Source organism: Rhizopus delemar, genomic scaffold (assembly GCF_000149305.1).
Source record: "Rhizopus delemar RA 99-880 supercont3.4 genomic scaffold, whole genome shotgun sequence".
Classification (NCBI taxonomy): domain Eukaryota; kingdom Fungi; phylum Mucoromycota; class Mucoromycetes; order Mucorales; family Rhizopodaceae; genus Rhizopus; species Rhizopus delemar.
In genome coordinates, this window is record NW_027137830.1 from 3,186,145 (window position 1) to 3,207,656 (window position 21,512).

Sequence of the window (21,512 nt, forward strand, 5' to 3'; positions counted from 1 at the left end):
TGATGATAAGAGTGTTTACATAAAAAGTGGATAGCTGGAAGATCCAAAGTACCTTTGCATTCTGAACATTTTTGAGCTTGAAAGATACGAGCACTTGCAAATAAGTGTTGAGTTTTAATGTACATTAAAGGATGCATGGTTATTTTTACCTTGTCTTCAAATCCTCAATTTCCTTTCTACCCTTTTCGGTCTCTTGACGATAACTTTCAATCAACTCCTCATTCTTTTTTTACGAGCTGAGTTATTTATCAATAGAAGCGCTTATTATAGTTACTTACCTGCTTCAGCTCTTTTCGTTCATATTCAATCTTTTTTCCAACATAATCTTTAATTAGGCCAATAGTTGCAATGTTTGACCTTGATAAAGCTTGTATAACTTGAATGGGAGGCAATAAGTCTTTCTCGTCAATATGTTTCATAACATAAAGCAATTCTTGTTTAGATTTAGTCATGACCTCAGGAGAAGAGGAGAAGTAAGTCAATACCATTGGATATAATGAAGCGTCTTTTGGTCTAAACAGCAATGAGCATCTATTTACATTACAAGAAAAGAATGCTAATCATTTACCCATATTTTCGTACACCTTCAATAACACGTTCTGTCGACCCCTTCTCCATCCAATGATGCAAGATGTTTGTATACATGCCTGTTTTCTCATACAAGTAAACGATGCCTTCATCAAAATGCTTCAATTGACAAAGTACAAGCGCCTGATTTGTATCATAGTCTACTATTTCGTTGTTTAACAAAGCCAAAGCTTTTTGACGAGATTCTGGATCTGTCTTCATCAAGTATAGCTCCAGGAGCGTATTCCAAATAGTTTTGCGTTCCTCTTGTTCCCTAGGTGACTTGACATCCGCATGCTTATTACTCCATATTTTATCAAACACAGTTTCCAAGAACTGAGTAAGGTAATCAGGTCTATCAACAAAGGCCGGCATGAACTTGCGAGGTGAAGGTAACGTATAGTTCAAGGAATATGATTGATTACGTGAATCAACGTATTGTTCAGGAAGAGGGGAATCGACTTCATTACCTGCAAATGGTAAGTTGGATAAAAGGGCTTTTGAAGTGGCATTGTGAGCCATGCTTGAGGTGGGTGAGTTTTCTTCCTTTTTTATTTCACCAAGTGTACCCGTACAAAGATCACAAAGGACCTCAGTAGTCTCTTCAGGTAAGTGAAGCAGGAGAGTTTTACTAAACTTTTGTAGATGACGGTCTGCTTCATGAGGTCTGAGCTTGCGAATATAAGTTAAGGCTGTATTGTATTTTTTCATATCTTCAATCATAATATCAAGGTACATTCCATGCTCTTGAAATTTTTCTGCAAGATAGACAGCGTGATCAAAATAACCTGCTTGACGGCAGACACTGATAGCTGTTTCAAGATCAAAGTTGAGGTCATTATCCGTCTAATGCAAAAGATAAGTACATGAGAGTAGAGAAATTATTTTCACAAACTTTGATAAATTGATCAAGACGAGAAACATCTTTAAGTTTTGTATAGCAATTTAATAACAACGTAGTATGATCTGTATTTGCTAATCCTTTTGAATGTAATTCTTGAAGATAATTTGTCAAATTGTATATTCTTTGGGCATCCAGAAACTATATCAATTTGTATTTAGTCTCACAGTGTTAACAAAATTCTATGTTTTACCTTTCTGATAACATAAGATGGTTCCAATTGACCAATAGTTCTTATGTATTGTTCCATAGCACCATCATAGTCACCCTTTAAATACATATGATCGCCATACTTTTTAAATATCTCTGCTATGCTTGCATCGTCGTATTTTTGCATATGAGCTAAATTAATAGCCAAGACATACAAGTTCAATTTAAATAGTATCTCAAGCTTTGTAGGTGTATCTTTTTCATCCAAACGATAAACCTATGTTTTTTCCTATTAAACACACAGCCTTGTCATGCTGCTATATTCCTTACCTTTCCATCTGTACTAACAACCCAAACAGAGTTCCATTCACAAAATATACCCCGAATACCACCCATAAATGTACCCATGTGGGCTATAAACTTATTGGCTGTGTCAAAGATGGCTACCTTTGTCAATTCATTTGTATTGGACAAAGTTCTCTTGGGGGATCCAAAATGAAGTGAGGCACGTGTTCCTGTTGACAGTTGACTTGACGTCGTCACAGGAGGAGAGACAATAACTAGATAATTAGATTTGAACCAAGTAAGTGAAGATTTAGGTGTATCGTAAGCAAAACAGGGTCCTCTCCCAGTTGGATCATACAGATAAATCGCCTCATCTCTGCCTACAACCATCTCTTGTTGATCATTCATTACAGCACAGCCAAGTCCACAGCCTTGCTCATCCAATATCGTCTAGTATTACTCAGTAAATTTATACTGTCTTATTGTTATTACTTACTACAGTAGGTTTTGCAGCAGATGTGTTGTAAGACATGATGTTATTCGTTGTAACAATAAATAGAATGGTGGATTTGGTCTGCTCACGGAATCCTAAGCCGGTAATAGGTTCTTCACCCTCATAAATCACTTTTTGTTTAACGGCTTTATCCTTTGACAGATCTCCCCTTATCAAAATCACTGTACCATTTGCTAAACCAATAGCACACTGTGACATATTTTCCAAAACAACTACGGTGGATACCTTATTTTCAATGCAGTTTAATGGCACATACTCTTTTTATAACAACATCAATAAAGCTTACTGGGTATGTCTTTCCACCATGCTGTATTCTAATTGTTCTTAATAAAGTAGGTATAATCATATCATCTGATCCGTCTGTTGGTTTAAGTGCATCCAAATCCCAAAATTTAAGTACGGGTATTCCTGAAGTTGTATCCTCTTCCTACACTAAACGTTTAAATAAAAGAAAAGATTGGTATAAATACGTGATAATTTTACTCCAACTGTCAATAGAATGTTTCTTTGCTTGAGTTGCTTTAAATGAGTCACTCGTCCACCATCATAAGCAATAAACATGCGTGCCTTAAATGAACGATCAACAACATACACATTACCTGAACTATGTAATAAAAAGGTCAAGGATAAAGCTTATAAGAAAGAGGGTTAAAGAAATTAAAAAAAAAGGATATCTGCTGCAACAATTTGTCCTCTTCCAGAAGTAAAAACCGAAATATCTTGTTTCTATCAATTGCGAGTAGGTTTTCCATTACTTGAAACATCTTAATTTTTGTGTGCGTACCTGAAATATAGTTGGCGATTTCCCATGGTCATTGGGATCTGTCGCTTGTTGTTTATCAAAAAAGTTGAATTGTCTCCACTGATTTAATGACATTGAACACACACAGGAAAAAGAAGGAACAGAGGAACGTTTCAGACTTTTTTTTTTAATACATACTTTTTTTTTACAATACTTTAAAATTCAGTTAAAGACAATGTTTAGCTTTAACACAGATTCACAAATTATAGATATAAATAACAATAATTAGAAAGCCTTTATCGTCAATCCTATCCATCATATTCCCAGAAATATATGCTATAGACTTGTGCTTAAAAGATTATCCACTCGATCCAATTTAGCATAAGATAATTCCAGCGCATATCAATTATGCAAACCATCAGAACCAGAACAGCATTTAAAAAATACCTGTCAAACCCTAAAGGTCCTAACTGCAGCTCATATTTCATTATCTATCTACAATCAACTTTATAAGTATTATGTCTTGCATTAATATGACGATCTTACAATATATGCCTTTTTTTGTCACAACCACCTGTTTCATATGGAAAATCCACTGGAAATAACTCTTTGAACAGATTCCTGTCTTGGGCGAGACTGTCATCAATCAAAGCCAGAAAAATCATTGAAACTGTATGCCTACAACTATTAAGGTGTTTAAACATTTACTTTATCACAAATCAAATTATAATCCAAACGAACGCATGATGTTTGTCTTCATCGCCTTCACCAGAGTCAGATAAAAAATAAGTAGAAGCTAAAAATTCCTTATGGAGTCAAGAGTCACTGTTTAAAATATTTGTATAGATCTTGTATCCTTATATTCTTTGATGAGTTTTAATAAATATTAAAATACTTTTCTTTTGCTTTAACTTATTTCAAATAGCGACGATCTAGCAAAGTGAACATTGGTTTGTTATTAAACACACTTGCCATTTTTTTTTTTTTTTGTTTCTACTGACAAATACTTCTTTCTATTCATTGGTTACATGAAGCCGCTCTACACATAAAAATATAGACAACTTTACTACGTTTACATCAGATTTTTCCGGTTACTCTAAACAAGTTTAGACTTCTTATGGCGTCAATTCAAATTAAGCAAACCTGTAGCTCTCTAAATCAATTCAAAAAAAAAAAAAAAAAAAAAAAACAAAACAAAACAAAACAAACAAACAAACCGAAGGTTGACAAGATTGTATTCAAACCATTTATTGTTTTTCTATTTACCTGCCAGTTACGCAAGATTCCTGTAAATAGATAATGCTTGCTTTTTGCCCGTGTTCAAAAGCAAGACGTGTGCGACAACACAAAAAGTTCTAATACAATATTCAATGTTTCAAGGCATAACCACTGTTGGGCTTTCTGCTTATCAGATATAATAATGCTGTAGCATATAATTGATTTATACCTTTAAGCAATTCAAAAGCTCTGTAATGTTCAGATTCAAAATGTTAGTGTATGATCACTATATGCCCTATAAACCGCTTATAAAGAATGAATTGAACAAAGCTATTTGCAAATGCATACATTGTATATAATTTGATTTATTCTAATGAACTTTAAAGCTTATTAAACTACTATGCTTAATCTAAGAAACATGTTGGATATATATATGAATAACTTAGATTGTTTTGCTATAAGTTCTGGACATATATCCGTGTTTCTTGTAAAGAAGTTAATTACATTACCTGCAACAACCAAATATAAAAGGCTTCTACACTCAAATCAGAGAGAGAGGAGGAGTCCTTATTCGTGACCTACTTTGGATTTAAATCTCCTCTTTATAGGAGAGAAGAGAAGCAGATGAAATAAAAAAAAACTTTTTTTCCCCTATTAATGTTAATAAGAAACCTTGAGGATAAAATACAAGGATTGATTTTAATAGAAAATGCAGTCTCAAAAGAAGAAGAAGATCATTTAATTGAACAAGTGAATAAACAAATATGGTCTGGTTTAGGCATAGGGTAAAACAATACAATGATATTGCGTATAAAGATACTTACGAAACATAGACCCAATCCAGAATTAAAAAGAAGAACTCAACAATATGGACATTTGTTTAGTTATCGTTACAGGTAAATTTGCATTCTATTTGTGACTCTTTTTATATTCCAACATAAAATATACAGAAAAGTATTAGAAGAATACGGACCATTACCCGAATTTGTAGAGTTCTTTGTGAATAGAATATTAGAAAATCAGTGGATGCCCAACAAGCCAAACCATCTATTAGTAAACGAATATAATCCTGGTCAAGGCATCATGCCTCATACTGATGCCCCTGCTTTATTTGGTCCTTGTATTTTATCGTTATCCTTATTATCTGATTGCTTAATGAAGTTCACTTCCTCAGAGACTACTCATGATGGCAAATCAATTGATATTGTACTTCGTAAGTCATTTTGATCATTGCAATCACATCATTACTAACAATCAGCCAGCTCGTCGTTCTCTTGTCATTTTATCAGGCGACGCACGCTATAGATATAAACATTCTATTTCAAAGGATTTTGAAGAAATGACACCTGAAGGAGGCATCATTCATAGAGAAAAACGCATTTCATTCACTTTTAGAGAAATCATTGCTTGGGAAGACGAATCAAAATCTTGTAAATAATTATAATAAAAAAGATGCTTTTAAGGTTTTTTTTCTTAAAGACATGTCTCACTTGTACAGGGGTGACAGGTAAACAAATATCGGGAAGCTTTCCTTGATGTTTTTGTGAACAAAAAAAAAAAAAAAAAAAAAAAAAAACGTACGAGAAATTCATGCTTTGTTCAACTGTAATCGGAGTTGTTTTAGTCAAAAATCATGCATTTTCCCCCTTTATGCTCAAAAGCATAGTTTACGCAAGTAAACAATAAAGAAAAGCAATGTTATCCTTTTCTGTAAGAAGTGAACAGAAGGCCAAAGCAACCTGTTGCTAAAAGCGAAGAGAGAGTTCAAACGCTGAGATTCAACTTGTTTTGTATTTAAGATAAAAAAAGATGAGGAACAAACTATGTCATTTTGTTTACCTTTTTTCTTATTTTTTATTTTCTCACATGAGTGAAAACAGACCGCGTCGACTTTCTATGCCCAAGCTTACCCGTCGATTAACGAACGTGGTTATCCATGTTGATGACGATCATTCTGAACCGGTGACGCCTGCAAGTGTTCCTTCCCATCCTTCTTTTGGTCATGTACTTGAGGAAGAAGTGGTCTCAAATTGGAAAAAGCATATAAAACCAGAAAAGAACGATGTGGAGTCTATTAAAGATGATATAGTTCATCACACCATCACTACACTCTGTCGTGGTGTCTATAATGTAGATGCATGGGCTATGTATCAAGCAACTGCACATTCTGTACGCGACCGATTACTTGAAGATTGGAATACTACACAAGAAGCGCTTCACAGGGACAACCCAAAGCGATGCTATTATCTCTCTATGGAATTTCTCATTGGTCGCGCTCTTGACAATGCACTAAACAGTCTTCACACCAAGGAGAACTATAAGGAAAGTGTCAAGGACCTTGGGTTTAGTCTTGAAGATCTCTTATCGCAGGAAAAGGATGCTGCACTTGGTAATGGTGGTCTTGGTCGTCTTGCTGCCTGCTACATGGATTCTGCAGCCACACAAGATTATCCTACTTGGGGTTACGGTCTTCGTTATCAGTATGGTATTTTTAAGCAAATCATTAAGGATGGATACCAAACCGAGATGCCTGACTACTGGTTAAACTTTAACAATCCTTGGGAGTTTCCTCGCACTGATATCCGTTATGAAGTTCGATTTGGCGGTTATGTAGCCACAAAGGTAAACGAGAAGGGACAATCTCGTATGTCTTGGGAAGGCGGTGATAGAGTACAAGCGATGGCCTATGATGTACCTATTCCTGGATTCAACACCAAAGCCTGCGGCAACATTCGTCTCTGGGCCTCTAAACCTCTCAACACTTTTGACTTTGATTCCTTCAATGCCGGTGACTATGATCGCTCAGTCTCTGAACAGAATAATGCTCAAAACTTGACTTCGGTACTTTACCCGAATGATAACCACTTGGTCGGTAAGGAACTTCGATTAAAGCAAGAGTACTTCTTTGTCTGTGCTTCATTGCAAGATATCGTGCACCGTTTTAAGCGTGCCAAGCGCCCCTGGAAAGATTTCCCCGAAAAAGTGGCTATTCAAATGAACGATACCCATCCCACTTTGGCTGTGCCTGAACTGCAGCGTATCCTGGTCGACCTCGAAGGTCTCGACTGGGATGACGCCTGGGAGATTGTAACACATACCTTTGGTTTCACAAACCACACTGTCTTGCCTGAGGCTCTCGAGTGCTGGTCGGTGCCCATGATGGAAAAGATTTTACCTCGCCACATGCAAATCATTTACGACATCAACCTCTTCTTTTTGCAAAAGGTCGAACAAATGTATTTTGGTGATCGTGAATTGCTGAAACGCGTGTCGATTATCGAAGAGGGTTCTCCTCAGCAAGTACGTATGGCTTATCTGGCTGTGGTCGGATCTCACAAAGTGAATGGCGTTGCTGCTCTTCACTCGGATTTAATCAAGAAACAACTCTTTAGTGATTTCATAAAGTACTATGGACCAGAGAAATTCATCAACATCACCAACGGCATCACCCCTCGTCGCTGGCTCTACCAAGCCAACCCAGGCTTGCGTGATTTAATTACGAAAACCTTGGGTGGCTCTGAAGAATGGGTCACTCGACTTGACCTCTTGACAGGTTTGAAAAAATGGGCGGATAACAGTGAATTTAGAGAGCAGTGGGCTCAGGTCAAGCTTGAGAACAAGAAGCGTTTAGCTCATTATATCAAGAAGCATTTGAATATCTCGGTTGATCCTCATGCTCTGTTTGACATTCAAGTCAAGCGTATACACGAATACAAACGTCAATTCATGAACATCCTCAGTGTCATCCATCGTTATAATCAACTCAAAAAAATGTCCTCTCAAGATCTTCAAGATGCTGTCCCGCGTGTGGTGATTTTTGGTGGTAAAGCAGCGCCCGGGTACTATATTGCCAAATTGGTCATCAAGTTGATCAATAGCGTCGCTGTTGTGGTTAATCAAGATGCTGATATTCAAGATAAGCTAAAGGTTGTCTTTATCCCGGACTATAATGTCTCTCGAGCTGAATTGATCATACCTGCCTCTGATATCTCTCAACACATCTCGACAGCAGGCACTGAAGCCTCAGGTACATCCAACATGAAGTTTGTGCTGAATGGTGGTCTTATTCTTGGTACGGTTGATGGTGCTAATATTGAAATCGCAGAACAAATTGGTAAGGAAAACATCTTTATGTTTGGCGTCTTGGCAGATGAAGTGGACGATATTCGCCATCAACAAAAGTACCGTGGTCTTATGATGGATGAACAACTTGGATTGGTAATTGAGAATATTCAGTCTGGCCAGTTTGGTGATCCTTCTGTCTTTGCTCCCTTAATCAATACAATCATGTACGGTGGCGATTATTATCTTCTCTCGGTTGATTTTGATGATTATCTCAAGGCGAATGCTAGAGTCGATGACACATTCAAGGATCAAGCTGAATGGGTCAAGAAATCCATCATGTGCACTGCCGGTATGGGATTCTTTTCTTCTGATCGAGCTATTGCTGAATATGCTGAAAAAGTTTGGAATTTGAAGCCATTCTCTGTTGAAAGTCAATAAAATTGCAATTTTTTTTATAAAAATAACTTCTTATTTTTTTTTTTATTTTTGTTAAAGAAAAAATATACAAAATGAGAAAAGGGAAATTACCAGAGCATCTTATTTACTTTAGTTGGCACCAAACATCTTCTTGAGGTGAGCAGTGCTGTAAGACTTGGGACGTTCGAGGGGCATACCGAGAGCACGGTCCCAAACCAATTGAGCAGTGACACCGAGAGCACGAGAGACACCAAAGAGAACAGTGTAGTAATCTTGTTCAGTGAGACCGTAGTATTGGAGAAGGACACCAGAGTGGGCATCAACGTTGGGCCAAGGGTTCTTGGTCTTACCGTGTTCAGTAAGAACTCCGGGCTAAAAAAAAAAAAACAAAATTAACAAACCATAACATAAAACGTTCTTTACAAAACTTACAATGATGTGATACAACTTGGAGACTAAACCGAAGAGAGGATCATCGGGCAAGTGCTTAAGAGCAAATTCACGTTGAGCAGTGTAACGAGGATCAGTCTTACGCAAGACAGCGTGACCGTAACCGGGAACAACTTGACCACCGTTAAGAGTGTCCCACAAGTACTTCTTGATTTGTTCTTCAGAGGCATCCATACCAATGGCATCCTTCATCTTCAAAGTCCAACGAAGGACTTCTTGGTTAGCCAAACCGTGAAGGGGACCAGCCAAACCGTTCAAACCGGCAGCGAAAGAAAGGTAAGGGTCAGAGAGAGCGGAACCGACCAAGTGAGTACTAAATATAAATAGTGTTATAACTTCTAAGCCCGCCTCCTTTTTTCTTTTAAAAAAAACTTACGTGTGAGCAGAAACGTTACCACCTTCGTGATCAGAGTGGATAGTGAGGTAAAGACGCATCAATTCAACAAAGTCCTTGTTGGATTCGAAACCCAAAAGCTTGGAGAAGTTGTAAGAGTAATCTTTATCGGCTTCAATAGCAGGAAGCTTACCGTCCTTGTAAAGGTTACGGTAGATACGAGCAGCAACGTTGGGAAGCTTGGCGATCAAATCCATGGTATCTTCGAAAGTAGGATCCCAGTATTGAGACTTGTGAATACCAGCACTGTAAGCCTTAGCAAATTGAGATTCGTGTTGAAGAGCGTTGATGGCAAGAGAGAATTGAGACATAGGGTGAAGAGTCTTGGGACAACGATCAATGATTTCTTCAACAAATTCGGGGATAGAAGAACGAGCAGCCCATTCAGCAGAAAGGGCCTTGACTTGTTCATGGGTGGGGACTTCACCAGTAACAAGCAACCAGAAGAGAGATTCAGGAAGAGGTTCACCACCTTCTTCGGCACCAGGGAGGACCTTTTGACAGTCGGGGATGGTCAAACCACGGAAACGGATACCTTCTTCAGCATCGAGAACGGAACCTTCCCAGACAAGACCCTTAATACCACGCATACCACCGTAAGCTTGGTCAACGGTAACTTCACCAAGGACCTTGGAACCGTATTCCTTCTTGAAGGCCTTGACTTCAGCTTGCTTTTCGGGGATGAGTTCAGCAAGACGTTCCTTCAAAGACTATAAAATAATTCGCGTTAATTATTTTGGTTGACATATAAATCATTTAATTCAAATATTTACCTTAACCTTGGAAGAGTAAGCACGAGAAGCACCGATGGCTACAGCAGGTGTGAAACGGAAAGCAGTTTGACGAGTGGCAGCCTGAAAAGTACAAAAATTTTAACAAAACACTGCTTATAAATGACTACTTTTATTATTTTTCAAACCTTGGAAAGGGAAGTGAATGCACGAATAGCAGACATCTTTCTACTTTTTTATTTTTTGTTAAAGAAAAAAAAAAGAAAAAGAAACGAAATAAACTCCACTAAATGCTTATATAAGAAAATATTGTGTAAAATATCCTGCAGGGGGCTACCCCGCTAATCTGGAATACAAACTATTGTACCAAATAAAGTAATTTATTACCCTTGTCACAGGTCAGAGTTTGAATTGAACCCTAGTATGATGTCACATGTAAAGATATGGTAGTGCCTAATATTATTCCCGCCTTTTTTCCTTGAAATAAATAAAAGCTTACAAATTTACATTCACTCTTTAGTTCTAGTGCACAAAGGATCAGCATAAACATTGGGTAAGTATATTTACCTTTTTTTCCTTTCTTTTTTTACGTGACCTAAAATACGGTTTAAAGTAGATTTGCCTAACTTTTATTTGTGTTAGATATGATAAATGCAACACGAAATCTATAAATTGAAACCGACAGTTTAGATATGCTTCTTTTCTATTTAACTGTGCACCATTATTGCATTTGTTTCTTTTTTTTCTTTTTGGCTATCAATGAATATTTCATATTATCAAAAAATTTCCCAAAAAAAAAGCCGCTTATAGCTTTTATGTATGTAAGTTTTGAGTAAAATATTTTATACAAGACATAAAACACGACCCCTTTTCTTATATTATAACCAGCTTTTTGAAAACCAATTAATAAAGACACGACTTATTGCTGCAAAAAGAAAGAGAGGGTTATAAGGACCATAAATGAGAAGAGGTAGATATGGCTTAACTGAGAAAGCGATGTTTCAGCAAAAACTTCTTTGTATCACACTCTTCAATTGATTTTTTGTAATTCCGGCGCGTTCATGTTTTGGTCATCTTCACGCAAAAAGAAAAAAGGAGGTCATAGGGACACTTGTTGACAATTTATAATCTTCAAAATATGTTTATGTATGTCATTAGAAAAGGAATCCTTTTTATTTTCACATTCATAAATAGGAGAAAAGTACACATTTTCAACTAGAAAAACTAGCTCCTTTCAAATCGGCAGAACGTTGTTGCGTTTTATTTTTTGATTTTATTTCCTTCCAGGGAATGGGAAAAAAGAAGTTAAATTCTGAGTTTAATTATTATAATTGCACGTTTTGTGGAGCTTTCTCTTTTATTCTGATTAATTTAGTGCTTGACGTGAAGCAGCAGACAGCCTTTTACCTTTTTTGGGAGTGTTTAGGAATATAGATTCAATGAGGAAGCGAATTATTAAGAATTTAGACTATTCTTGAAAAGCCTTTCTCTTGATACAAGTGGGAAAAATGTTTATAAGTGTAGTATATAACACTTGCTATGATTTGCTATACAAGATGGATAAATACAACAAACCAGAAAACTTGCGTACTTGTGTTACTGTGTTTATCAGATCTTTCTTTTTCTCTTTTTATTTTTCTTTTGTATCACTTTTACGAGATTAGAATAAACATACAAAATCTTTATTATTGAGCCTAATAATACAAAAGGGAAATAAAAATAAAACTCTATATCTTGCTTTTCATTTATTGCAAGCGTACATAATTACTAGGTATTACACCTATTTCACCATTGGATTTCTTTGCTTGCCACCAATAACCTCTTTTTTCATAAACGTACATTGTTTCTCCTTTTGAAAAAGATAATTCATTTGGGTCTGTCTTATTCCCTTCGTCTACAAAGTATGTAATGAGTACATACAAATAATAGACTATTTTCAAACTTACAATTATGAACAGCAGTTACAGGGATTGCATAGTTTACATGAGGTGACAGATACACTGTATGTTGATTATCTGTTGTTGAGGAATGTACTGCTTGATTTGTGAGAGAGGTTTGAATTGAAAGAGGATATTCTTGTACGTTGTTACGATATGTGATTATATTGCGATCATTTCTATAAGGACTTGCAACAAATATACGACTGTGGTTATAGTCGCTTAATTCTGAAGTAAACGCTTGCTGTTGTATGCCAAACTGGAATATCCAAACAATCTAATTTTGACTATTTTAAACAAATAATTCATCTTTTTTTTTTATTTGAGTTTACTTGTGTTATCATTAAAATCAAGTATCCAGATGCAATTGGAAATGATAAAGGTATATTGGTTGTAACATGTACTCCTATTTCATTTATAATATGTGATATGCTGATGGCTATAAAAGTCAAAACCTAAAGAATGAATTGAGTACACGATTACTTTTATACTTTATGCTTACAACTGGGTAATATGTTTTCATGGTGTTTGTCCATGAAATTACACACGAAAATGAAACAAGGAACAATTCAAAGCCAATGATATACCACGATATAATTTGACTGGTATTACGTGAGATCAGTAAACAAATAAAGCTAATAAACCATCCTGCAATAGCCATAAAACATATAAAAATACAAAATAAAGAACAGTTCATTTCCAATGAATTCACGGTTATAAGAAGGATAAAGAGAGAAGAGGGAAAAAAGTAAAGTTTTATTTTTTGTTTTCTTTATATAAAAACTTATTTAAGTTTTGACTTCCTGAATTGAAAGCAAAAAAAAAAAAAAAAAAAAAAAAAAAAAAAAAAAAAAAAGTATTATACGTTATATGTTTCTAATTTTTAAGAACATTATTATGTTTACTGAATATCATTCTGCTTTTTATAGTTATTATTCATTCATTCTTTTCTAAAGTGAAGAAAATCTTAATATCTCAAAGCAAAAGATTGATTTATGAATGGTCCAAGCCCATTATGTGTATTGTGCATGTACCCAATAAACTGAGGCCGGCCTTTAATCAAAAAAAGTAAAAATGGTTTATCCTTAATCAGTTTGTGTATAAATCAGACCAAACATGTTTCCTTAAAATGTTTGCAGTAAAAATGACGTACAATAAACTCCAATAGAATAAACCTTTTTCTTCACACTTTGCCTTTTATTAAGCTCTTTTATTTCTTGTTATCATGCATACATACAGCTCAATCAATTAGTCAGCTTGTTAACATTCTATTGATTTTTCATTAATTCTATCAATGCTCGCGTTGGACGTCCTTTTGAATGGATTAATTGATATACTTTTTATGGAACATGTATCTATCTTACCACTCATCCCTTTAATGTGATATCCTTCTGTAGCAGAGCATTCCATCACTCCAGCAATATCTATGTGAGCCCAGGGAATCTTTTCATCTACAAACCCTTGCAAAAAACCAGCTGCGGAGCATGATCCACCAGATCGACCGCCAATGTTACTCAGGTCCGCCACTAAAGATTCCTTCATGCCGCGCATGTAATCTTTATGAAGTGGCATTCGCCAGAATGGGTCAGAAACAGCAGCACCAGCCTTCTTTAATTGTTCCCATAATTCATCACGGTTTGTGAATACACCAGCAAATACTTGACCTAAAGCTACATCCATTGCTCCAGTCAAAGTAGCAAGATCGATGATAGATTTGGGCTGATATTTTGATGAAACATAATGAAGGGCATCAGCCTAATTTGAATAAGGGATAAGGACAGGTTATAAATTAAAAATTGAACCTCCCCCCTTTTTTTTCTTCTTTACCAAGATCAATCTTCCCTCTGCATCTGTATTCAATATTTCAATAGAACTACCATTCATAGCTTTAATCACATCTCCAGGCTTGATAGCATTACCAGAAGGCATATTCTCACATAATGGGATTACAGCAACTATATTTACAGGTAATTTCATTTTAGAGATACCATACAGAGCACCAGCAACTGTAGCAGCACCACCCATGTCACCCTTCATAAGTGCCATATTGGCAGAGGGCTTTAAAGAAATTCCTCCCGAATCGAACGTGATACCCTTACCAACTAATCCATACGGCTTCTCGTCCTTATCCTTGGCTCCTTTATAGTGAATTTCCAAAAATCTCAAAGGTTCCGTACTGATAATAAAAACAAAAAGTATCACTGATTGTATCCCTAGAAAAATCCTTTTCATTTTTTTTTACCTTCCTTGTGCAACTGATAAGAAAGCATTCATTTTTTGACGCGTAACCCAGTCTTCACCATATACTTTAATATCAATATTTTCCAGACCAGCTAACAAATAGGCTACCTCCTCAGCAAATAACTTTGGTGTCATCAAATTAGAAGGAGATGTCATGAGCATCCTCGCAATGTTTTGTGAAGCACCATAAATTTGGCCTACTTCCCAACGTTTAGAAGCTTCATCGTCTTGCTCAGGCAAATAAGGCTCAACCACACATTCCTCCTTTTCTTCTTTCTTGTTCTTTTTAAGCTTTTCAAACGAAAATTGTGATAATACGGCACCTTCTGCTGCTCCTTGAACATCAATGGATACATCAACCCCTGTGTATTTTGCCCCTTGTTTTTGAAGTGCTTGAATACCTAAAGCGGTCTAACTCCCATAAAGTACACATAAGAGAAATGTATCAATATGAAAAATGGATATACTTTACAGCCATGCGAACTCTGTCCTGTTCACTTTGTCCTTTCTTTCCAAGCGAGACGATAGCCAGTTGATTGACGCCTCCGACATTGTAGAATATACGAGTGTCATTTACTTTTTTAAAATTACTAGATTTCAACTGGTCCTCCAAGAGCTTTTTAGTTGTGTTAGAAATATGCTGTGTTGTTAATTGACATGAAGGTTCAGAATATGCACCCAAAACAAGACTATCAAATCCTTGCTTGTTTGAAAAAAATCGAGCAATATTAAGCTTTGGTTTGTGGAAACTTGATTGACGTAAGAAAGTACTGAGCATTTATCTTGGGAACAAAATACAAAAGTACAAATAAAAGATGGAAAGTGGAAGGCTTTACCTGTAACCGGAGCCCATTCAAGTTCCGTTAATCTCAGAGCCCAGCACATTGCTTTATATGTAAAAGACACCCTCATTTTTAATAGAATCATACAAAACAAAGGGATTGTGTATACTTAAGTAAGATAGCATTAACCTGTAAATGAATAATTCTACCAAAAGTGTATCATTCTTTCACTCTTTTCACATATTGAATGGTAGCAAAAGACATGGCTCAAAAAAAGTTTAGCTCGCGGCTTTCAGTCGCGCCTTTTATTTGTATTGCTTGCAAATTATACATCAATTGTAGCTAAAGACTAAACGAAGCAAAGAAAAAAGTTCATTTTGCAAACTCTGCTTGTCTCTTTCAAATCTTCTTTCGCATAAAATAATGATGACAATTTAAAAACAAATTATTCCTGTCTGAGGCTAGAAATTTCTCTGTCATTATTTTTGGTTTATCAGTGATTCACCTGAGCCTATTAATTGTATGATTGAATGATGATATATCAATGGAACAAAAAAGACAAATGGGCAAGTAAACAGAAACAAAATAAAAAAGGTTCATGCCCAATTTTCTCTTTTCATCCTTTTATTCACTTTTTTTTTACTTGCTGTTTATCAATGACTCGTACAAAAGATTCAGAACCTAACAGTCAATTGAGTTCAACAAGATCTCAAGAAAACTTGTATACATTTCTGCAAACTGATAACTATGAACATCATTTACCAAGTTCACCTAGTAATAACATGGATGCAGTCAATGATCCTGACTTTTTGGCTTATTTAGCCGCCTTCCCCTTTTCCACTCCAGTCAATTCTGTTAGTCATACTATTTTATCTCCTCCATATTCTTTCTCGCCCACTTTATTTTTACCTCTCTTACCAACAGTGAGGCCTCTTAAATCAACAAACAAGAAAAATGTTAGCAGCGTCTCTAAACTTGGTCACTGTGAACATCCAAAACATGTTGCATATCGACAGGAAAGATACACACTGGCCTCATCTGAATCAGAATCATCCTTTTTAAAGACAATCCCACGTCGTGGTCGACCACCCAAGGGATCCAAACCAATGAATCAATCAGAATCTGCCAAAGAAAAGCAAAACTATCGTCTTGTAGCCCTCACTGTCAGGCCACTTCCCAAAAGACTTGAGCCTGTGGTTGGCAAATCAAACATTAAAGTGTGCTTGACATGTTTAAAGAAATCAGATACTGATCCAGAGTACCTTTCAAGTAAAAACTATGTGGGCCCTCAACCTGTGTTTAAGCGTCGTAAAAATATAATGAAACAATAAAATAATCAGGATCTCGCCTCAAGTTCCTTTTTTTTTTTACTGATATATTTTTTATTGTTATTAATGATGAATATCAGGTGTCGTAGTTTCATTTGAGGCAGGTAGCACGATACCTTGAAAGTTTACCAAAGGAGGCAATAGTCTTTCTTGGCTGTGGCTTCTACCTTCGGTATACGAATGGTGTAAGGCATGTCTGTTTGAAAGCAAAGAGACAGTTGAAGGGCGACGATTGACAATTGGTGTTGATGGTGCTTCAGGCTCTCTCTCTTCTTGTTCTTCGTCTTCCTCATCATCATCGATACATTCTGGTGGCTGGATCCAATCCCAAGGCACAACACAGGGAAACATAGTGCCCAATCTGGCAGCACGATTGATCCAAGAAGGCGTATATTTTTGAGTGAGCTCGTAAACAAACCTTTCTGTAAAATGATTGCAGTTCCTGTTCAGTAAGTTGTAAGACGGGCCTGTGAATTCATCCGATAAACGTAGCAGTAATTCTTCAATCTCTTTATCTACCAGGTTGGCTTGACCCATATCAATCGTTCGTCTAATAAAATTGTTTTAAATCTTTTTATCTTCTTTTTCTGTGTAATAAAGGATTTTTACTTTAGAAAAAGTTCAGGAATACCAACTCTTGGCTCAACCACAAACACACCTGTTATGTTTGGTACATCGTGGCCACCAAAACAATATTCTTTTTCGCCAATTTCTACACCTGAATGAAAGATACCTGTACAAAAAAAATTAAAATATTTTATTTCCACATACACATATTGATATCTATAAAATACCTATGCCAAAAGCATAATACCCAACATTTGTAATGTAGTTTGGTTGAATCTACATATTTTCAAAATTTATACTAAAATGAGAATCACTATACTTTCATAATTGAAATTGTTGCTCAAAAAGTACCATGTCATATACATTCACATATACTAAAACGTAATTACTTATTGGCACACTGATATTAAACAGTATTCATATACCATGTGGCCTAGAAGGATCAGGTTCATTTTGAATGCTGTTATAAAAGCCGGTTTTTAAAAAATCAAGCATACTCTTTTATACAAAAGAAAGAAAAAAAAAGTGTGCATATACCACAAAAATGTTTATTTTGCGTATTTTTAAAACAATAAATCTGGTCTGTAAACATTTCTGTAATAGAAACGCATGTAAAATAAAATTAGAAAAAGCCATTGTATCCTATCTTTTGCTTTCAAGCAAAATAAGCCGAAATATGTTCCTTATTCCCTCCCCATTGTTACCATGTTTTTTTGGAGAATTAAAGAAGTACAAAGATATACGGAAGAATACAGCTGTCAGTGTAGACCAGTCTCTGGCTATACACCTGATCCAGTAGTGACTACCTTTCAGTAAAAGACGTACTTCTTTAATTCGCCATATTAAGTTTTGCGACGCTTAGTACAGAAATCATGACCAATATGGTTGCCAGATGATTCACTATCGTACAAGGCACTTTCAACTTCTATCTGAGGTTCACTGTTCAGACTAAGCAGCTCGTGTATTTTTCTTGGCTTCCTTTGTTGGTTGGCTTTTGCATCATCATCACCATCATCATCATTAAGTACTATGTAAATTTTTTTATTTGGTTAATTCAATTAACACATGAATTTGAAAAGGCTTACATGCTTTTGATTTCAGATATTCAACAGAGACCAAAAGTTCGTTTAAAATCTAACATGTAATTGAATGTAAGCTATCCAAACTATAAAATCACAACCAATTTACAATCATTTGTACCTTCTGTTGCGTTGCAGTGATTTGTCTTAAATAGCGCACTTCTTTAGATGTGGAATCTACTTTGAATTTTATATCTTCTGTTGTGCAAATTAGTTGAGTAACATCATCCACATGTGAATTTGTACTGATTTCCATATTATGCGTAAGGTTGTTCGTATCCTTGTCATGTATGTCAAGAGTTTGCGATTGGAAAGGAGTAGGGATTGGCACATCTGCTACTAGGTTGGCTGAACTACTACTTGACTCAGAGAAATCATTTTCCAACCCATAGCTCGTTAAAAGTCTACTCTTGGGCTGCTTACGCCGTATTCGATGCAATTTATCATAGCCTTCACGAGTAAACCAAGGATGTTTAAAGTCCCACCTTTGTTGGGTATTATTGTAGGGTACATAGTCAGAAGAGGTTTCATTAATTTTATGAAAGCCATACACTAAAATATGTATTATTGTCTCATTTTCTTTGCTTATATAAATTATTTTACTGTTTAATTGTCTAACAAAACTAGACCAGTTGCAGTGTTTAAAGTAACGAGGGAGAACTTTGCTTGAAAATTCAACGTTGTTGCATATTGTAAACTTATCTCCTGATCCAATCCAAGTGATCAAATCGGCTGTCGACTCATCATTCACCATACTGCATTATTTATTTTTTGAAAATAATGAAGGTTAATGTTTCTCTTTCAGATTTACACTGTGTTTACTTGCTCATATAATTTGGATACAAATGCAGCATTCTTGGTTGGCGTCACTCTAAAAAACCTTTCAACAAAGCCGTGTTTACTAAGCGGCTTTGTCCCAGTATCTTTGTTGGTTTGTTCTTCCATGCTCAAAGGGGCTGTATAGTAAGTAAGGCAATGCAAATAATATCAGGAACCCCCTTATTGTGCTATTTGTTGAACCAGGAAAAGAAAAAAAAATATAAAAAAGGATTTTCTGAATATGTGAACAAGAACGAATTTCCTTAAAAAATTAGCGCGCTTTTCAAAAGATTTTTATTAGGCAGAAGCTGACATCTTCCGCCTTCTTTTTTCTTATAATCTAAAGATGGTAAAATCATTAAGCCAAATATAAAGCATCTTTGTACTCATTTGTACAGCTAACAGTCTGTCACTTTACATACTGACCTTGGAGATATTAAAATTGAAGTGTTTTGTGAGGCTGTTCCCAAAACTGCAGAAGTAAGATTTTTTTTTTTTGCATGTTCTAATTTAACAACTAATGAATAATTATTATATAGAACTTTCTTGCTTTATGCGCAAGCGGATATTATGACAATAACACTTTTCACAGAAACATACCAGGATTCATGATACAGGTGCATGAGCATTTACATGTACATTCCTTTTCACTTTTGTTAATTTTTTTTTAATCTAGACGGGTGATCCTACGGGAACAGGCAAAGGAGGGAATTCCATTTGGGGAAAGAAATTCAACGATGAGATTAGATCAACCCTCAAAGTAATAAAAAAAAAAAAAAAAAAAAAAAAAAATGTAACAGATTTATACTGTATAGCATAATTCGCGTGGAATTGTTTCTATGGCAAATTCAGGGCCAAACACAAATGGATCACAATTTTTCATTACATATGCAAAACACCCCCATTTGGATACAAAGTATACAGTCTTTGGAAAGTAAGAAAATGGTTAAGAAAGAATTCTTGAGAAAATTGTCTAACTTGTATTTATTATATAGAGTCATCGATGGAGCTGACTCAACATTGGATATGATGGAAAAAGTGCCTGTTGACGAGAAACATAGGCCACTTCAAGAATTCCGTATTAAATCTGTTACAATTCATGCGAATCCTATAGCTGATAAACAACTATAGTTTCATTTCTACTATCGCATAGCTTTTAAAACGTGGACCACTGCCAATCTGCTGGAACCGAGGGAATTGGATTAAAAGCTATACAAACACATTTAAATAAAAAAAAAATACAACAGTACACCGTGAAATATTTGTAAGTTACCTTGATCTTTTTTTGCTGATTTATTGTTAATATTTACACCTTTGGATACAATATCTAACAATAGAATAGTTTAAAAGAGTTTCATTTTGTAAAACATGTTTTATTTACCATCTCGACCGAGTTCAGTAACACCTTCCATTGCTTGAGGTTGATGAGTCATGATACCAGCATGTCTTTTTCTTAAGCTAAGTTTATTGTTACTATTGTTTTTATTTTCTTCATTCTTCTTTCCTCCACTTTTGGGATGCCGCAGTCCTTCCTGCCATCGCTTATATTCTTCTGCACATGAATTACATCCCCTAGATAAAATACCATGAAGGTGAAACTGAGCATCTTGGTCAAGTCTAAAGTAATTAGAGCAATGCGCTGAGCAAAAAATATCACCACACTTTCGACAGTGGTGTCTTCTGTCAAATAACCCAAAATTGATTGAACAGCCTATAGATTCACAGTTATTTACTTCTGAATCTGACTAAAATATCCATGAGAAAAAAAAAGATCAGCTACAGTCTCACATTATTTTTGATAACCAGTACCTTCCAATGATCTCGAGTAGGTGGACCTGTTATTTCTTCAGACATTTGGTTTGACAATGGCTTTTTTGGTACAGAGCCGTTCAATGCCGAGTCACTATCTGAATGAGATAATGGCGAAGGTTGTGCTATTGTTAGCTGAGAAGGTCTTTTCTTTCGAGTGAGTGAATAAATATCCATGAAAAAGTGCTAAAAATACAATTGAAAGGTTCCAAACAGGGTTTTTTTCTAGTGATTTTGATTGTCGCAGTTTTGTTTGTTGATCTCCGCCGTGTCTTTATTTTTGCACATCCAATCAAATTTTACCACTGTAGCTTGCTTTCTCATTCCTTTTTGCTTTTTTTGTCCTTGACCTTGAATGATCAGTTAGCTCGCTTATTTCTTTAAAGAATGGTCTACTTTGAAAGAGCTCGTGTATCACATTCTTCTTGCAATTGGTTTTGCAGTAAAATCAGAATATAATGCAATAATAAAAAAAGAAATTGATCCATGCAACCAATTGCTTCGTCTCAACTGTAG

The 21,512-nt window shown here is 35.6% G+C and overlaps 11 protein-coding genes across 11 annotated transcripts; 4 read left to right on the plus strand and 7 right to left on the minus strand.

The window, feature by feature from the left end:
* Nucleotides 1-145: 145 nt before the first annotated feature.
* RO3G_06686 (uncharacterized protein) lies at nt 146-2,615 on the minus strand (the record flags this gene model as incomplete). Its single annotated transcript, XM_067661276.1, has 7 exons — nt 146-223; nt 279-513; nt 569-1,413; nt 1,463-1,609; nt 1,662-1,895; nt 1,949-2,353; nt 2,400-2,615. The coding sequence occupies 7 exons, from the start codon at nt 2,613-2,615 to the stop codon at nt 146-148; spliced, it is 2,160 nt and encodes a 719-aa protein (XP_067517377.1).
* A 2,630-nt stretch (nt 2,616-5,245) lies between these two features.
* RO3G_06687 (uncharacterized protein) lies at nt 5,246-5,604 on the plus strand (the record flags this gene model as incomplete). Its single annotated transcript, XM_067661277.1, has 2 exons — nt 5,246-5,273; nt 5,393-5,604. 2 exons carry the CDS (start codon nt 5,246-5,248, stop codon nt 5,602-5,604), a joined length of 240 nt encoding a protein of 79 aa, XP_067517378.1.
* A 669-nt stretch (nt 5,605-6,273) lies between these two features.
* On the plus strand, nt 6,274-8,582 carry RO3G_06688 (uncharacterized protein; the record flags this gene model as incomplete). Its single annotated transcript, XM_067661278.1, has 2 exons — nt 6,274-8,491; nt 8,560-8,582. The coding sequence occupies 2 exons, from the start codon at nt 6,274-6,276 to the stop codon at nt 8,580-8,582; spliced, it is 2,241 nt and encodes a 746-aa protein (XP_067517379.1).
* A 406-nt stretch (nt 8,583-8,988) lies between these two features.
* RO3G_06689 (citrate synthase) lies at nt 8,989-10,658 on the minus strand (the record flags this gene model as incomplete). The annotated part of the gene is made up of 5 exons (XM_067661279.1): nt 8,989-9,231; nt 9,292-9,622; nt 9,686-10,413; nt 10,477-10,557; nt 10,623-10,658. 5 exons carry the CDS (start codon nt 10,656-10,658, stop codon nt 8,989-8,991), a joined length of 1,419 nt encoding a protein of 472 aa, XP_067517380.1.
* A 1,521-nt stretch (nt 10,659-12,179) lies between these two features.
* RO3G_06690 (uncharacterized protein) lies at nt 12,180-12,894 on the minus strand (the record flags this gene model as incomplete). The annotated part of the gene is made up of 3 exons (XM_067661280.1): nt 12,180-12,328; nt 12,381-12,648; nt 12,874-12,894. 3 exons carry the CDS (start codon nt 12,892-12,894, stop codon nt 12,180-12,182), a joined length of 438 nt encoding a protein of 145 aa, XP_067517381.1.
* A 737-nt stretch (nt 12,895-13,631) lies between these two features.
* RO3G_06691 (uncharacterized protein) lies at nt 13,632-15,090 on the minus strand (the record flags this gene model as incomplete). The annotated part of the gene is made up of 5 exons (XM_067661281.1): nt 13,632-13,639; nt 13,736-14,126; nt 14,199-14,547; nt 14,614-15,023; nt 15,085-15,090. 5 exons carry the CDS (start codon nt 15,088-15,090, stop codon nt 13,632-13,634), a joined length of 1,164 nt encoding a protein of 387 aa, XP_067517382.1.
* Nucleotides 15,091-16,050: 960 nt separating this feature from the next.
* RO3G_06692 (uncharacterized protein) lies at nt 16,051-16,725 on the plus strand (the record flags this gene model as incomplete). The annotated part of the gene is made up of 1 exon (XM_067661282.1): nt 16,051-16,725. The coding sequence occupies one exon, from the start codon at nt 16,051-16,053 to the stop codon at nt 16,723-16,725; it is 675 nt and encodes a 224-aa protein (XP_067517383.1).
* A 60-nt stretch (nt 16,726-16,785) lies between these two features.
* Nucleotides 16,786-17,543, minus strand: RO3G_06693 (uncharacterized protein; the record flags this gene model as incomplete). The annotated part of the gene is made up of 3 exons (XM_067661283.1): nt 16,786-17,272; nt 17,332-17,455; nt 17,537-17,543. The coding sequence occupies 3 exons, from the start codon at nt 17,541-17,543 to the stop codon at nt 16,786-16,788; spliced, it is 618 nt and encodes a 205-aa protein (XP_067517384.1).
* A 588-nt stretch (nt 17,544-18,131) lies between these two features.
* Nucleotides 18,132-19,122, minus strand: RO3G_06694 (uncharacterized protein; the record flags this gene model as incomplete). The annotated part of the gene is made up of 4 exons (XM_067661284.1): nt 18,132-18,316; nt 18,375-18,423; nt 18,490-18,920; nt 18,972-19,122. The coding sequence occupies 4 exons, from the start codon at nt 19,120-19,122 to the stop codon at nt 18,132-18,134; spliced, it is 816 nt and encodes a 271-aa protein (XP_067517385.1).
* Nucleotides 19,123-19,533: 411 nt separating this feature from the next.
* RO3G_06695 (peptidyl-prolyl cis-trans isomerase-like 3) lies at nt 19,534-20,318 on the plus strand (the record flags this gene model as incomplete). Its single annotated transcript, XM_067661285.1, has 6 exons — nt 19,534-19,536; nt 19,593-19,667; nt 19,727-19,822; nt 19,864-19,947; nt 20,003-20,121; nt 20,183-20,318. 6 exons carry the CDS (start codon nt 19,534-19,536, stop codon nt 20,316-20,318), a joined length of 513 nt encoding a protein of 170 aa, XP_067517386.1.
* Nucleotides 20,319-20,343: 25 nt separating this feature from the next.
* On the minus strand, nt 20,344-20,620 carry RO3G_06696 (uncharacterized protein; the record flags this gene model as incomplete). Its single annotated transcript, XM_067661286.1, has 2 exons — nt 20,344-20,396; nt 20,569-20,620. 2 exons carry the CDS (start codon nt 20,618-20,620, stop codon nt 20,344-20,346), a joined length of 105 nt encoding a protein of 34 aa, XP_067517387.1.
* Nucleotides 20,621-21,512: the final 892 nt, after the last annotated feature.